Source organism: Actinia tenebrosa, unplaced genomic scaffold, assembly GCF_029948245.1.
Source record: "Actinia tenebrosa isolate PJP-AT-01 unplaced genomic scaffold, QUT_ActTen_1.0 PGA_scaffold12__29_contigs__length_12842862, whole genome shotgun sequence".
NCBI lineage: Eukaryota > Metazoa > Cnidaria > Anthozoa > Actiniaria > Actiniidae > Actinia > Actinia tenebrosa.
This window is the reverse complement of record NW_028292572.1, coordinates 5,806,596-5,822,472: the sequence shown is the minus strand read 5'-3', so window position 1 is coordinate 5,822,472 and position 15,877 is coordinate 5,806,596. Positions and strand designations below refer to the sequence as shown.

The following is a 15,877-nucleotide window of genomic DNA, read 5'->3' as shown; positions in this document are numbered from 1 at the left end:
ACCTCATACTAACCACCTCATGGTTGTAGGCGCCATTGAATACGTACATATGAAGGGCACTATATGAATCTCAAATCATCGTCATTTTGTAATTATTATCAGTTAACTCACTAAATAAGCTTGGTTTTTTCGTAGTCTTTAAATACTTCTAGAGAAAACGAAGTCCTTAACAAACTAGTCGATATGATACACGATGAATTTGCTTTCGATGGTTACCTTGACGACGGCGTAGAAGATGTCAATATGGGTAAGTCGTTCTTCACTTACCCAAAGGTGTCCCATGCATGACCCACGTGCAAATGTTACACACATAAAGCTTTTCTAGCATTTTTTGTACGCTGGATTACGAATGGAGAAGTTCAATAGGCCCTTTGCAGCTCAGTAATCACGTGCTGATTAATTCACTGAGAGCAAATGATTGAACATCTTGATTCCCATGGGCGAAATATACTGGAGAGCAATCAAACTTTCTACAACCTGTTTCGAGAGATCGTAATAAAACCGCATTTCGTAACACACTGATTACACATCGTTTCATTCAGTTCTTTACAAGTAGCTAAAAAGAATCACCAATTTAAAATAAGAACAACAATTTTGCTCTCCAGTATATACACGTGACCGTTAACTGCAAAAGGCCTATTCCTCCCTCCTCCTTGGTCGATGATTTTAAACCATTTCTCAGTTGTCCCAGCTTCCAACAATTCATGTTTGCTAGAGAGTGCATAGGTTGTTTGATAGGTGAATATGTGATGTCTCTATCTGGGATGAGCGAGGACATGTTCAAAGAGTCTGTCAGAGACCAGTACAGTGACTTGTACTGGGATGATGATTTGCTTCAAGACATGTACATCCTGGTCAATAGGAAACTCACTTCACGAAGGTAAGTGTCCCCTTTGTGCGCGTTTGTGAACTAATTGTTCTTTGCAGGTCAAAAGGACGGGGCACAATGACCTGATGTACCGTAACGGGCCTAATCCACTTAGGCGTAATGTTTTGCCCATTTCAGACCACGTGTCATTCTCTCGAGAATAGGTTTCTTTGTTTGAGTTGTATCCATATTCATGTGTCTTTCCGATAAACAAAGAAATGATACTCTAGGGAATGACAAATGGACTGAAATGGGAAAACAGTGGATCAGGTCTATTAATGTTACCAGGTTTTACTGCACACTTTCCTAAAAGAGCTGGATGAATTGACAGTATTTAAGATGGAATGCGGACGTTCCCCAATGTCCAATTCCTGTCAATCTGGCATTTCATCTTTAGATTTTGCTAAAGTCCAGATGTTCATTTTATGTTTGCCATGCATATCAATCATCGAGTGTCGTATTTCACTGTGTCTGTTGTCTGCGAGGCAGACCCACGAGTTAGCATCGTCCCCGTATCCTTCCTCGATTTTCAAAAGTTTTTTTTTACTTGTCTTTTTTTTTATTTTATTTTATTTTCTTCTTCAAAAATGTTCATGTCGAATTCGTTATAAAACGACGGCCTTTTTGTTTGCCGCTTTTCCGCACAATCCAAATATGGAATCGATCATACCATATATGGAGTGAGCTTTCTCTACTCCAACTTCGACACTAACATATAGAGTAAAGCTTGATATTGTTTTGTTATTCAGACCCACTCTGAGATTCTCCGAGAGCATTGCCAGTGATGTGAGTCGACCAGGTTCATCACTGTCCATGGATTCTAATCCCGACGCTAGTCACCTGTCCACCAGGTCTGTCTCACGTACCAGCAGTGAAAGGAGCTTTCTTGAGACCAGAGACTACGTGATGTCATCACTTGGAGAGCCAACACAGTTCCTACCATTCAAAATGATCTGTCCCGAGATAACTAGAGATATCATTGAAGAATTAGGACCAGTGTTTGAAGATTATCAAAAGGAAATGGTAAGTTGGTCGCACTCGTTGGAAAATATTGTAACACTGGAAATCCCGGGGGGGGGTTTGACTGACTAAATTTATACCATGCCTGTATTTGTTTTTCAGAAAATCAAGTTAGCGCCCAGTATAAGTGAGCTAATGGAGAAACTGGGAGCCAAGATTCTGGTAAGTGTTCAGGTCTACCACTCACCATGTCACAAGTCGATTTAAATGAAATGCACACAACACGACACGGCTACATGTTCAACCAATCATAGAGCGTTTTCACTCACGTGAGAAGGCAGCCATAAACGATAGAAACTTTCTGCACAATATTTGCATAAAAATAGAGTTCAATTCCCGGAGGATAGAAACTGTTTTGTTGTTGTACCCCATAACGGCCGCTGTGAAGTTACGTGAAAACGCTCTATAGCTCACAAAATCAGTCCTCATACAATGAAAATACTCGCGGTACCCCCATATTTACGGCACGGCAAGTTCGCACCTTTATTTTAAAACTCATGTATATTTTATTTGTATCAGGAAATTGGCCAACAGTTAACTCTAGAGCGTAAGGCAAAAAAGAAAAACATCTCTTCGTTCAAGAAGATGGCAGATATTGATAATAAAAAAGGTAAACATCGTTGAAAACAACAGCAGCGTGACGTAGAGTACTGACCTTATAGTCAGTCCCCTTCACAGTTCCCTGCGGCATCTTGAAAGATAGCCGTGCCTTTGCATCGAAGCGAGAAGAACGTTAAGTTTGCACACACAAAAAACCGTCCTTTTTTCACGAGGGTAGCACTTAATAGCCAGTGGGTAACAAACCTGTGGCCCTCATTCCGTGATCGAATTGGAATTTAGGAGTTGATTTTTGGGGACGGAAGAAAACCGGAGAACCCGGAAAACCCTCGAAGCAGAGGAGAGAACCAACAAACAACTCTACTCATATACAACACCGAACCCGGTGGGACTCGAACTCGGGTCGCATTGATTAGAGGCGAGCGCTCACACCGCTACACCACCCGTGCTTCCCAAAATGATAGAGATATTTAAATAATTGTCCAAGGTGTTAAAAAGAGGAGTCTATCATTGCATGCTCACCGTTCGTCTCACTTCGATGCAAAAGCGCGGCTACCTTTCAAGATGGCACAGGGAACTATGAAGGGACTATTGACTTAAGTTAACTGACCTTGATGTCCTGTGCTTTAGATGTGAAAGATCTGGCCGGTAAACTGTTACAAGAAATCGAAGAAAGCGACAAAAAAATCATATATTTGAAATATATCCAGAGACGACTTAGGGTAAGAAATGCTATTTTCTAGATCATACTAGAGTTTTCAAGTGCAAACATACGCTCTTTTTCGCATTGTAAATATATGAAGGTAGTACAACGCAATAGGTCCCTGCGTCATCTTGGAAGATAGCCATGTCTTTGCTTCGAGAGCGAGACGAACGGTAAGCTTGCAATCATTGAGATCAACACCTTGGACAATTATTCACATGTCTCTATCATTGCAAGGTCGCCGTTCGTCTCGCTTCGAAGCAAAGGCACGGCTACCTTTCAAGATGGCGCAGGGAATTGTGAAAGGGAGTAAATTATCATTGATCATATAAGAACAAGCGTAATAGGTAATAGTGCATCCACACGGCTTACGGCTTATTTGCTCGATATTTGCACTAGGATAGACCACTTTCGAATTCCAAATTACCGCTGTGTTCCTCGATTACAGACTCATTTGCACAGGGTTACCTTGTATCAGTGTTTAAATATTCACAAATACCAACGGTAAAGTAAAGAATGCACAACTTCAACAATACAAACACTTTGAAACTCGACGGACCACCTTGACTGGAACACGTGAATATTCTGCACAAACTCGGTTTGCCTGATCTCACGACATTATAGTGTGCAGCGTAACACTTTATGTTTGCATGTAATACGAAAGAAATGACCGTAATTAATTCTCGCTATTAAATAAATTATATTATAATGTATCGCGCACCACAGTCAACCCATTTATTTATTTATTCATTTTTTCCATAGAACATCTATGCAGAACGATTTGGTTTGGATCATTCTTTGCTTTATTCCTTCGTCAGCAGGTAATACTCTTGTTTTCTCCTGTTCATTTCTCCAGGGATTTTTACTTTTCTTCTCCCTCCTCCCTCCACAAAATTCGATTGATATCACTTTTTTTGTACTTTTAGCTATGGTATTGAGAACGTGTCTCTAGAGCCCAAGAGACAAAACAACCTCTTGAGTTTCTCTCCGCTTTGGGACCAGCGAGGTAACCAGTCATCAGAAGCTCACGGTGAATCGATACGAGGTCCTGTGCTACAGTACGGCACCACCCAGGGTCTGTTCTCTTATCTGTTTGCAAGGTAAGAAACTCAAAACTCTTTCATTAAAAAAAAAACTTTCAAATTTTATGGAGGTCTGAAACTACCGCTGCGCTGATCTAAGACAAGGCAAGCCTGACTCACAGATTGGACCCTGAAACAACCTCTGGGCTGATCTAAGTCGGGGCACTGCTATCTTACAGATCGAGCCCTGAAACAACCTCTGGGCTGATCTAAGTCAGGGCATGGCTAACTCACAGATCAAACCCTGAAACGATTTCAGGGCTGAACTAAATCAGGACACTATACTCACTCACAGATCAAACCCTGTAATAACTTCTGGGCTGACCTAAGTCAGGGCATGGCTAACTCACAGGTCAAACCCTGAAACAACCTCCGGGCTGATCTAAGTCAAGGCACGGCTAACTCACAGATCGAACCCTGAAACAACCTCTGGGCTGAACTATATCAGGACACTACTAACTCACAGATCAAACCCTGAAACAACCTCTGCCTGAACTAAATCAGGACACGGCTAACTCACGGCTAATGTAAGAAATATTTTCAGTTTTTCTGTTCAGGAGGTTTGGATGAACAACTCGAAGCACCCCTTCCATCTCTCCCCAGATTCTTGATACGCAATGAAAATTACATGTGCGTTGTTGACTTTCAGGTACTCCATGAGCCAAGCCTTTGTACGATTCTTCCTGTACACCTTCCGTTATTGCGCATCACCCGACGAGTTGTTTGATTTCATCCGTGACAAGTGCAGAGCATCTTTGAGGTAGGTACCTTGATGTATTCAAGCTAGCGTTCATCATCATCAGCTATCATCCTCCCCATCTTTATTCATAACCACTTGGTATAGACACGAGTGAAAAAAATCTGCGCATGCTCTGAATCCGTATGCAAATTAGTCAAAACATAAGTAAATTTGACTTTCAAGCATGCCTGATAAATTGGACTTCATATAATGCCAAAACTTAGTGTCCATGCTTGAAACTTAAGGGTAATTCTTTCATGTTGTGTTTGTTAATACAGTATCTTGGTCTGACAAAAGTATACTCTCGAACTTTTTTGTATACTTGGAGAAAACAAACATGTATTTTCTCACTCAAACTCTTCAAAATTCTTAGAAAACGTGCTGAAGTGCACGCATGCGCAAACGTTTTTTTAGTGTCCTAGATATAAGCTTACAGGGTTTTTCGAACATACATAAGTATTAGAAAAAATTAATAATAGTCTTTTCACTATGTGTGAAAAGATTATACCAAGGCATTCAAGGCAGTCCAAAAAACTACCCTTTGCTTCGACTCTTAAGGCTGATAGTCCTCTTTCTTCTTCGATTCCTATCGCTAGTTTTTGATGGCTATAGTCTCATTTATATAGGTCTAGTCAGCTATTGATAGCCAGCTGAATGGTGAGCTTTATTTCAACCAATCACAGCGCGTTTAGCTGTTTTGCCGCCGGCCCTCTTTTCCAGGCTACTGTAACCCAATTTTTCTGTTTTCTTTTAACTAAAATATAACAAGTTTGCCTACAAGAAGCAGAAATATGGAAATGAAGAATAAAAACAATTTCACTTTAACGCCACGTTCGCTTCATTGAGTTCAAGCTCCAAAAATGCTTAAAACCGGTAACTTTGTCCACTCATGCTTTGCACGCCGCATTCACAGCTCAACTGGAGATCCTACAAGGATCCTAGAAAAGTTTTCTGAATGTAAAATGTTTACAAAAATGATTAAAAAACAATAAGCCCCTGGAGAGATTTGAAATCTCGACCCCTGGTTTACAAGACCAGTGCTCTAACCACTGAGCTACAGAGGCCTTGCTATTGTTGAATGTATATCCTAACTAGCTCTTTATCAGCTCTTTCGCACGGTTGTTGAATACTTTACTTATGCTTAATATTTCATGAGGAAAACACAATAGAAATCATGATCGATGTTCATTTGCATAAACTTTAACTTGGATTTTCTTGGGCAGATTCACTTTTATCTTGAAAATTTTAGTGACACACAAAGGAACTAACCTAGACGTTTGTTAAGCAATCTACAATATTCGTGTCTTTGTTGTATACGATATACAAACGCTCGGCTACGCCCTGAGCTTATAGAGCAGTTTTCGTATGACTGTGAAAAGCTCAGTGCCGTAAGCGTGACGAGCCGTGACCGTGATACTTTCTAGATTTTTAATTGGCTGATTTTTTCACGCGCAATATGATTGGTGTTGCATTGCCGTGATCTTGGCGTGACCGTGTCCGCGCCGTGTTTATGCCGTGTTTCGGGTATTTGATTGGATGGAGAGTAAATTCTCGTGCGATGTGATTTGTCTGACGTATCCCTTGCTGTGTCACGACCGTGTTCGTGCCGTGAACTTTTCACAGTCATACGAAAACTGCACTATATCGTATACAACACGGCCACTCATACTGTATTTATTATATAGCGCTTGATTGCTAAATTTTATCAATACCTTTCTCCCTTTTTTTTTTTTTTTTTTTTGAGTAGAGCTGAGACAGGATCCGACAAGACTTACAACCATCAACTTCAGATTCGTTATCGTGCACTTGATCTCCTGGCTGAATGGGTTGACTGCTGCTTTCAGTTTGACTTTAAGACAAATCCTGGGCTGCTGGAAAGTCTTTTCGCTTTTCTCGACAAAGAGGTTTGTAAATTTTGGATTATGTTTTTACTTCCCAATTTTTGGTTTCTCAATATTTTCACGCGTCTCTCAGTACCCGTATGCCATATAAATGCCAAACACATCTCGCATCTTCCAAGAGTGAAAATAGTTCCCTTCACAGTTCCCTTCGCCATCTTGGAAGGTAACGGTGCCTGTGCATCGTAGCAAGAATGGCGGTGACCTTGCAATGATAGAGACATGCCAATAATGTTGTCAAAGGTGTTAAAAAGGTCTCTATCATTGCAAGCTCACCGTTCGTCTCGCTTCGATGCAAAGGCACGGCTACCTTTCAAGATGGCGCCGGGAACTGTGAAGGGGAAGTTTACTGGTTTTTTGACAAATATGTATCATACATATGAAAGACTAACATATAATACGAACATATATCGATTAACAGGGACGGATTTAGGGGGGAGCCCACGGACCATGGCCCCGCTTTTAAGCGATGCATTTTCTTTAAACGTAATTGTATTTGCATACGGTCTTGAAGGTTTTCTCTCAGGACGAAGTTTTCCAACCTACCCTTTCTTTGATTCCTGATCCGCCCTTGATTGATAATATAATATTTCGCATATAATACAAACATATATCGATTTCCTCAGCTAATACCAGTGGACAAAACTGAACGTGGTAAAATGCTGGTGGAGCTGATAACAGAAAAACAGCGAAAAGACGAAGAAGAACACATCGAAGAGACGACGGACACCCTTGCTGTGTTACAGACAGACGACAACCAGGGTACGACTAGGATCATAAAACATAATTAGCAATTAGTCCTCGAGCCCGAATAGGCTAATTGACTCATAGGCCATGAGGGCGAGAGGACTATTGTTTTAGTCAAATACAACAAGGTCAAATATATAGATGCAAACAAGTCTTGAATTAGAGTGAAATTCAATTTTTTTTGGCTTTCATAGAAGGCACTTTTCGTTACTAGTAGGATATAACTTATAGCCTACTAGTAGCTCATCCAATCAGAACGCAGAATTGACGATAGGCCGCTAGTTGGATTTGACTAAGGACTATTAGCCATTACGAGGTTTGAGGATAAGACTGGTTCGAGTAGTTATTGCAGTGTATTGTGGGGTTGTTTACAGTGCGACGCGCCTAATCGTGGCCACATAGCTTACTTTTTTTACCATGCCGTTGGATCCTTTTTCGCCAAATGTTTCCATCAATTGAAAAGACTTTTAACGAAAGTGTCCAGTGTTAGTCAGCAAAGAGACCAAAATAAGTATCACCGAGGCTTATTCATAGCCATTTATTTAAGTTTTCATTGGAAAGAGGACTAAATTATCTTAAGTTTAGCGGTCACGCTGAGTGAGTTCTCGTGCAAATTCACAAATTTTCGCTGTCTGATAGGCTAACTAGTGAAAAAATAAGGTGGTTACGTTAAGGCGCGTCGCACTGTAAACAACCCCACAATACACTGCAATAACAATCCGACCCAGTTTTCCCTCTCTCTCGGAATACTTAATACGGGTATGTACTTCATGATTGAACTAGACATTAATTTCGCATTAATTTTGCAGGTTTGGTATCAGAGAAAGAGTCACCTAAAAAGGTAAACATTATGAGTAGCCCAAAAAGTTCGTTTTGCTCTCGTAACGGATCTTAACGTTTCTTACTGGTATCAGATAAACGTAGTTCCTTTGGCATAAGCGACAGAAACATAGATACCGTCATGTTGGTGGGTAGATTCTGGTCCTCCAACATGGCGACGAGTATGTAGTCATGTGGTGACGAGTAGCCACACTAGTCGTAATCCGATAGCCATCGTATACACCCTTCTCATAATGGCTGACGAGCGCACAAAAACGAGGTCACTCAGTCATCTTGCAAGGCTGCTCATTCAGAATAAAGGTGGATAGCGCGAATACAAGTCAAAACAAGAGTTAAACTTCTATACTTTTCTCTTTAAAAAAACTCATTTAATGTACTTTTATATCTTGTATTGTGAACTAATGACTGGGTGACCTTGTTTTCGTGCCCTTTTCAGCCATAATGAGAACTGTGTACATAGATTATAAATAGGCCGTTTCACGGATCCCGTTACTCAACCTCAGCCTCGTCAGCGCGTAATTATTCTTTAGAATTTGACTACAGTCCGCAGTAATGAAAGGAATTTACACATCAACCAACAATTGAAACACTTAAAAATTTCACAGATTGTAGGCAATTTCTAAAGAATATATTACACGCTGACGAGGCTGAGGTTGAGTAACGGGATCCGTGAAATGGTCTATTGATAGTTTATCAGTGGTCTATCCCATGTATTCAAATCCCTTTATTCCTTTTTTTTTTTTTTTCAGTTTCCAATTAAACGCAAGAAGTCACCAGTGCAGTGCTTCAAGCGCGGCTCACCTCAAGCCTCCTCTATCTACAAACCAACAATATACCTTAAAGCCATGTCTGTTATTGATCATTCATCGAGAACCATAGCAGAACAACTGACTCTTATACAACAGGTCAGACTAACATGGATGTATATTAGAGGGCATACCATATATTCGTGAAAACGTAACTAACGAACAAAATTATACAAATTATTGCAAAGTTTCGTTAGACTATTTAACACAAACCATCATTCTGAATCATAAAGTGTATTAACGAGACGTTCATTTTCTTGCTTCCTGACAGGATGTCTTTGCACACGCACACTCCATCCACTTCCTCAATTCCCGTACTCTGGGGATAGGGGTGGGGAGACTTTCGCCGACCAAGGAAACCACTCAACTTGACAGCATGCTTGGGTTTAGTGCGGGCAGGCGAAGGAGTATCTCATCAGAAACTCTAAACACAGACAACCCAAGTCCAAGGACGTCAGGAGAGAATAGCCTGTTTGTGTGTCAGGCTATCACGGATGGGTGTCTGGAAGGCTTGCTAATGCATGCACAAGACGTATCTATGTGGGTGGCGGTGGAGTTATGTAGTGCACCTTCTGTCAAGGTAGGGGTTTGCAAGACTCATGCAACAATAGACCTTTTTACAATAACTTACAAATTTCTCGCGCGCTGATTTTTTTTTTTTTTTTCATCAATAAGAGGACAGACAGATAAAGCTGACGTCAACGAGCGCGCGCTCTTTCCGTTAGTTGTTTTGATCAGTAAAAATGAGAAGTTTTTATCGTTTTTGTCATTGTAAAAAACAAATAGTTTTTTATGTGTCTGTCCTCTTATTGACGATAAATTTCGTCATCACATTGTCAAAGTAGTATGCGGATACCTCGGATGCCCCTCGTGGATCCACACTACTTTGATAATGTGATGACGCTATTTATCGTCAATAAGAGGACAGACACATAAAAAACTGATGTCTATTTGTTAAATTTTGTAGTCGTTAAATTCCGTTGATTTCCTTGATTACACACCCATTTACTCAGGGTTTGTACATCGATCATCTATATTATGCACAAATTTAAAAATACAAAAAATTTGAAAACGATTCCACGGACCTTCACTGAAAGACGTGAATATATTTTACACAAAATGGAGGTCAACTGAGAGAGTTACTAAGTTTTCTTAACACCATGAACAATAACTGTTACTACAGATGACCCCGCAATGAGATATTCTTTTGTTTAAGAGCATAGAAGTGAGGCTATCGGGTCGATACAATGCTTGTTGTCTCATTTGCATGTCTCTATCATTGTAAGTCGCCGTCCTCGCTTCGATGTACAGGCAAGGTTAGGTTTCAAGATGGCGTAGGGAACTATTGTCAAAAAGGTTTATGTTCTGAATTTTAGAAGAAAAATAAGAGTACATTGTAAGCCCCTGGAGAGATTTGAACTCTCGACCCCTGGTTTACAAGACCAGTGCTCTAACCACTGAGCTACAGAGGCTTCGATGGTTGCATAAGCCATTCGTATCATGATCATCATCATTATCATCATTATCATAATAATAACTTAATACTTATATGGCGCAAATTCGCACGTGAATATGATCTGTATATATCATATATTTTTCAGTAAGAGCTACAGTACCTTGCACGAAGTTAATTTTTCCTATCGTTGCTGTAATGCTGCAAACGGGTCCCAGAGGTGTTCTGAATTCTTTTCAATAGAAATTCTACGTTGTGATGCAAAGTTTTTCCATTTCAAACCATGTGTCATTCCCAAGAATACCAATTATCTGTTTTACAGTACACTCAACAAAATTACTCGACTCTGTTTGGTCGAGAGGAGTACAATTATAGCGTTAATTGTACTCCGTAGGAGTACCGAATTAAGTCGCTTTGGAAACACGGCCAAAACTTGGAATGTAAAATTATTTTCTATCATTTTGTACTTAAAAAACATATTAAAAAGTTTTAAATCTTTTTTATGCATTTTAGTTGTGCGATGGACTGAAAATCGGCCGCCAAATAGACAAAGATGAACGGCGTCGCTTCGCATTTTTTACTGAAATTTTGTTGAGTGAACTATAAACAAAAAATCCCACGATCTTCTCGTACAATTTGGAATTAATGGACACTCGTGCAATTACAAGAACTTTCAAAACATTACTCGTGTCTATTAATTTCCAAATTGTACTCGAGATCGTGCGATTTCCTATACTAATGGTTGGGCAAGAGACGCGCACGAGAAGGCAAATGAACATGGATACAACTCAAACAAAGAATCGTATTCTTCAGGTAATGACAAGTGGACTAAAATGGAAAAAAATCGCACCACAACGTTTGCATAATGGCGTCATTTTACTACAACAGCCAAGAGGCTTCGCAACGTTTTTCTTTTATATTTAAATTTGTATTTCCTTGTGAGATTAGTAAGACAATTGGTGCTAATTAACTGAGCAAAAGAAAGTGTGCAAGGGATTCTGGTAGCTGTAGTTAATGACCCCACAATACAAGTGACCTATTGGGTCTATTTAAGAAAAATGACAAGGACGCCAAGCCCCTGGAGAGATTCGAACTCTCGACCCCTGGTTTACAAGACCAGTGCTCTAACCACTGAGCTACAGAGGCTTCGATGGAATTACAGTGTCAAGTCAACTATTTATTATCTATTTCGCATATAAAGTTGTACATGACTTTATATGAACCAAGAAGGTACACCACAATAGCTAGCTATATTTTGCTCGTGCAATCACAATGTTTGAGCACAGACATACAGGATTGCAATATGATCGATAGCGTGAGAGTACAAAGCCTGAAAAACGTTAAGGAAAAGCGTTTCTTACAATCAGAGTAATAAAGTATCTTTACTGTTCAATGTTGCTTGATTTATTCGATTGTTGCGCAATAGTCCCCTTCACAGTTCCCTGCGCCGGCCATCTTGAAAGGTAGCCGTGCCTTTGCATTGAAGTGATGAGATGAATGGTGAGCTTGCAATGACAGAGACATGTGAATAATTGTCCAAGGTGTTAATCTCTATCATATTGCAAGCTCACCGTTCGTCGTTCGCTTCGATGCAAAGGCACGGCTACCTTTCAAGATGGCGCAGGGAACTGTGAAGGGGACTTTTAGGCCCTTTAGCTTGGGCGTCAGGTTCTCACATTTCAGATCACGTGTTATTCTCTAGAGTATCATTTCTTTGTTCAACAGTTGCGCATAAGAAGACACATGAATATAATGGGAAAAGCATACGCCCTGTTCATTGCATGCGCATAACCGATCTGGCATTGCGTACTCCCTGGAATCCTGGAAAATACTTCATCTTGCATCTTCTTCCTGGCTATGCCATGTAGCCGTAAACAAGCTAATCATCGTCGTCTTATTTCTGTTTAGAACCAATTAGTGCTTATCCAGAAGTACATCAGCGTTGCCAAGTACTGCGCTGAGATGAGAAATTTCGCTACCAGTGTCCAAGTAGTGGATGCTCTTGAAATGTTTGTGATTCGACAACTACCGGTGAGCATAGCAAACTATAGAGCAGTTTTCGTATGACTGTGAAAAACTCAGTGTCGTAAGCGTGACGTGCCGTGACCGTGATACTTTCTAGAATTCTAAATGGCTGATTTTTTTCACGCGCAATATGATTGGTCTAAAAGTGCCGTGATCTTGGCGTGACCGTGTCCGCGCCGCGTTTATGCCGTGTTTCGGGTATTTGATTGGATGGAGAGTAAATTCTCGTGCAATGTGATTTGTCTGGGGTATCCCTTGCTATGTCACGACCGTGTTCGTGCCGTAAACTTTTCACAGTCATGCGAAAACTGCACTAGACACCTTGCATCGAGTACCTAGAGAAATTGTTCTGGGGGACATAACGATGGATTTTTTTTGCATAAGAAAAGACGGCCTATTATTTTGTCCCCATGAACAATTCCTCTAGGAATTCAATGCACGCGTTCTGTAATGTGATACGAATATCAACCACACAAACCTAATGTAGTCCAAGTACGTATACCATCACATGTACCAATCTACATTTACGAAATGCCACAGCTTTTATGGGTGAATGAAAGCTTTGATCGTAACGTAACGTACGCCCCCTCCACGTTTCCGCAGTCGCTGGTAATAATATCCGTGTGTTGTGACCAAAAGTTTCAACAATTTTCAAAAGGCATTTCTATTTCTTCATTTCAATTTTCTAATGATTAACATCCATTTAGAATGTATTACAGAATGGTTTACACAGTCACCAAGCCATCGAGTCTCATGCATTATTCTCATTTCTATTTCTCAAGGTCTGGAAACAAGTCCCAAATAAGGTGATCCAAACGCTCGAAGAACTCAAGGCAATCAAGGTAAACTGATTCATTTTAAATCTATGATAACTGACAATCAAGAACATTGTCATGCTCTTCTCTATCTCTTTTTGTCTATTGCGTCTCTTCCTATTCTTCGATTGCACGTTACGTCATCGCGGCCATGTTGGTGCCATTTAACAAAAGATTTCTCATTAGCATCCATTGTAAACGGCACCACAATGGCCGCCATGCTTTTGTCTTTTGACTTTCTTGGGAATGCTTGCAATCCATCAATAAATAATGACGGCAAATTAACGGCCTTGATTTGCGAATTGGGGTGATGTCAGGCTCTCAGCATGTCATAATCTGATATTTTACACATACAGTCAATGTCATTCAATCAAATTAAAAATTAGAAATCGGGAACATATTGATTTTTATTTTTGCAAGTCTTTGAACGCATGCACTCTTATACCGGAAGTTCAAGAAATCCTGGTCTCAAAAAATGGATTATGCCAGAGCCCTCGTTCTTCGCCGCAGGCCAGAAGAAACGCAGGGTCTGTGTAAATTGACGGGTGCTCAACCTGATGATAAACAGGAAGTGTGCCTTTTGAAAAAAAACGAGGGTACACCAATCCCGCATTCCTCTCTAGTTACTGTTGCTATTTCAGACAAGCGAGAATGTGTTTTTAACACGCAGTATGGAACAGGCACTGAAAATTGTAAATGTCTGTCTTAGAACCAATGCATCCTAAAGGTACATTAAGAAAAAAATCGATAGCTACTAAGAAATCTTATGAATTCGAGTTTGTTGGACATTCTGTATTCCATTGGGAAAACTACCCATTGTTTGAGTGGGCACTTAAACATAGCCGGGATCGGTCTGTTTTAGAAGATACTAAAGATACTAAAAAATAACATAATTCAGTTTTAACCGGCGTTTCTAATATTTCATCACCAGGTTCTCTTGAAGACAGACAGCTCCTGGTTACTGAAGGACAACGCTTACCGCGAAAAGCCCACAATACCTTGCGCGCTGTTATTCCTCATGCATATCCAGCAGCTGGAGCTTGGTGGATTTACGCTGACTAATGGCATGTACAAGTGGACGAAAATGAGGTAAACTGACCTACATGCAACTGGTATTCGTATATTTTTATATTCAAAAAGCACTGAAAACAATGAACCCCCAGGGGTTCGTAATAAAGGAAATATAATCCATTTATTACTCTTTTAGGATCGATATCAGTGTGTGATAAAGCCGTGAATAAAAACCATGTCAGTGAAGTGATACGATATCACTTCACGGTGAACTGGAAATTGTAAAAAAAAATTATTTTATCGACCCTAAATGTGTAATAAACAAACTATCACATGCTTTGAAAGAGCCTAATATCTTTTTCAATCGTTTTCCACATATCACTTACTCGCTCGTTCGCAGAGTCGCTCGTTCGCGACCTGATATGGAAACTCGTGAATAAAAACGATGTCAAGCTCTTATTAACATGTGATAATCTTTATTTATCGAATAGGCGTGCGCTTTACTTTGCAAGAGAATTGCGCTGATCAAGCCTGACGTCTGCTGTGCGCGCTCTTCATTAGATTGTAGTAGATATGAAATGGGGGTTCTGCGCCACGGGCCCCGTCGGGCTGCCCCGGGCCCGTAGGGGGAGGGGACGTTCTACATCATCGATCTCTGGAGCCGCTCCGGAGCCAGCGCATCGGCCTGTCCATCTGCTCCAGATTCGGCTCTGACTTCTTGTCCGAATATCTGGACAGCTCTTGTCTATTTTTAGAAAATCCCTCTACTGAAGCCATCTTCAAGATTATCCCCCTTTCTCCTGGTAGTTGGATAATATGTCATATCTATTTTAGAAGTTCGACTTTCAAAACTTCTCTGTGGGTATCTGGATAGGTCATATCTATTTTTAGCTCACTGCACTGTGTCAATTTTGGATTCGTTTTGAAACCTCTCCTCTGATAACTGAATAAATTGTTTGTATTTTTAGAACACCTCTTTTCTAAGATAGTACGATGGGTGAAATAGATAGTATAATATTAAAAAATATATGCATATATGAAAGAAATTTTAGCTCCACATTTTTTTTAAAATTATTTTTATTATTATTATTTTTTTTTTATTGACGCGGCAGGCGCATCGAAGCTTTTCAGATCGGAACATTAGTTTCATCTAACTCATCTTGCTTTCTCACTTATACTATCATTCCGTAAATACAACTCCAAAAAGCGAATTTGGTACTCATTCAGCGTTTGGAGTATTCGAAATGATCAATCCACTCCTATCATTATCCCGCTATGATGTACTCTTTGAGTCAAGGATTCATTCCTGCGG

General features: G+C 40.2%; 1 protein-coding gene and 3 non-coding genes across 4 annotated transcripts in view; 1 reads left to right on the top strand and 3 right to left on the bottom strand.

The window, feature by feature from the left end:
• LOC116304064 (uncharacterized) overlaps nucleotides 1-15,877 on the top strand; it is a 31,987-nt gene that overhangs the window by 12,777 nt on the left and 3,333 nt on the right. Inside the window, exons 6-22 of the mRNA XM_089028308.1 lie at nucleotides 136-247; nucleotides 739-880; nucleotides 1,618-1,891; nucleotides 1,991-2,050; nucleotides 2,408-2,498; nucleotides 3,077-3,168; nucleotides 3,912-3,970; nucleotides 4,076-4,249; nucleotides 4,881-4,991; nucleotides 6,718-6,874; nucleotides 7,495-7,630; nucleotides 8,425-8,456; nucleotides 9,205-9,360; nucleotides 9,533-9,841; nucleotides 12,623-12,745; nucleotides 13,522-13,581; nucleotides 14,486-14,643. Of these exons, the coding sequence (XP_088884434.1) occupies nucleotides 136-247; nucleotides 739-880; nucleotides 1,618-1,891; nucleotides 1,991-2,050; nucleotides 2,408-2,498; nucleotides 3,077-3,168; nucleotides 3,912-3,970; nucleotides 4,076-4,249; nucleotides 4,881-4,991; nucleotides 6,718-6,874; nucleotides 7,495-7,630; nucleotides 8,425-8,456; nucleotides 9,205-9,360; nucleotides 9,533-9,841; nucleotides 12,623-12,745; nucleotides 13,522-13,581; nucleotides 14,486-14,643 (2,246 nt within the window). The remainder of the gene's footprint in view (nucleotides 1-135; nucleotides 248-738; nucleotides 881-1,617; nucleotides 1,892-1,990; nucleotides 2,051-2,407; nucleotides 2,499-3,076; nucleotides 3,169-3,911; nucleotides 3,971-4,075; nucleotides 4,250-4,880; nucleotides 4,992-6,717; nucleotides 6,875-7,494; nucleotides 7,631-8,424; nucleotides 8,457-9,204; nucleotides 9,361-9,532; nucleotides 9,842-12,622; nucleotides 12,746-13,521; nucleotides 13,582-14,485; nucleotides 14,644-15,877) is intronic.
• Trnat-ugu (transfer RNA threonine (anticodon UGU)) lies at nucleotides 5,962-6,034 on the bottom strand. Its single transcript has one exon. It is a non-coding gene; the product is annotated as a tRNA-Thr (tRNA).
• Trnat-ugu (transfer RNA threonine (anticodon UGU)) lies at nucleotides 10,661-10,733 on the bottom strand. The gene has a single exon. It is a non-coding gene; the product is annotated as a tRNA-Thr (tRNA).
• On the bottom strand, nucleotides 11,788-11,860 carry Trnat-ugu (transfer RNA threonine (anticodon UGU)). Its single transcript has one exon. It is a non-coding gene; the product is annotated as a tRNA-Thr (tRNA).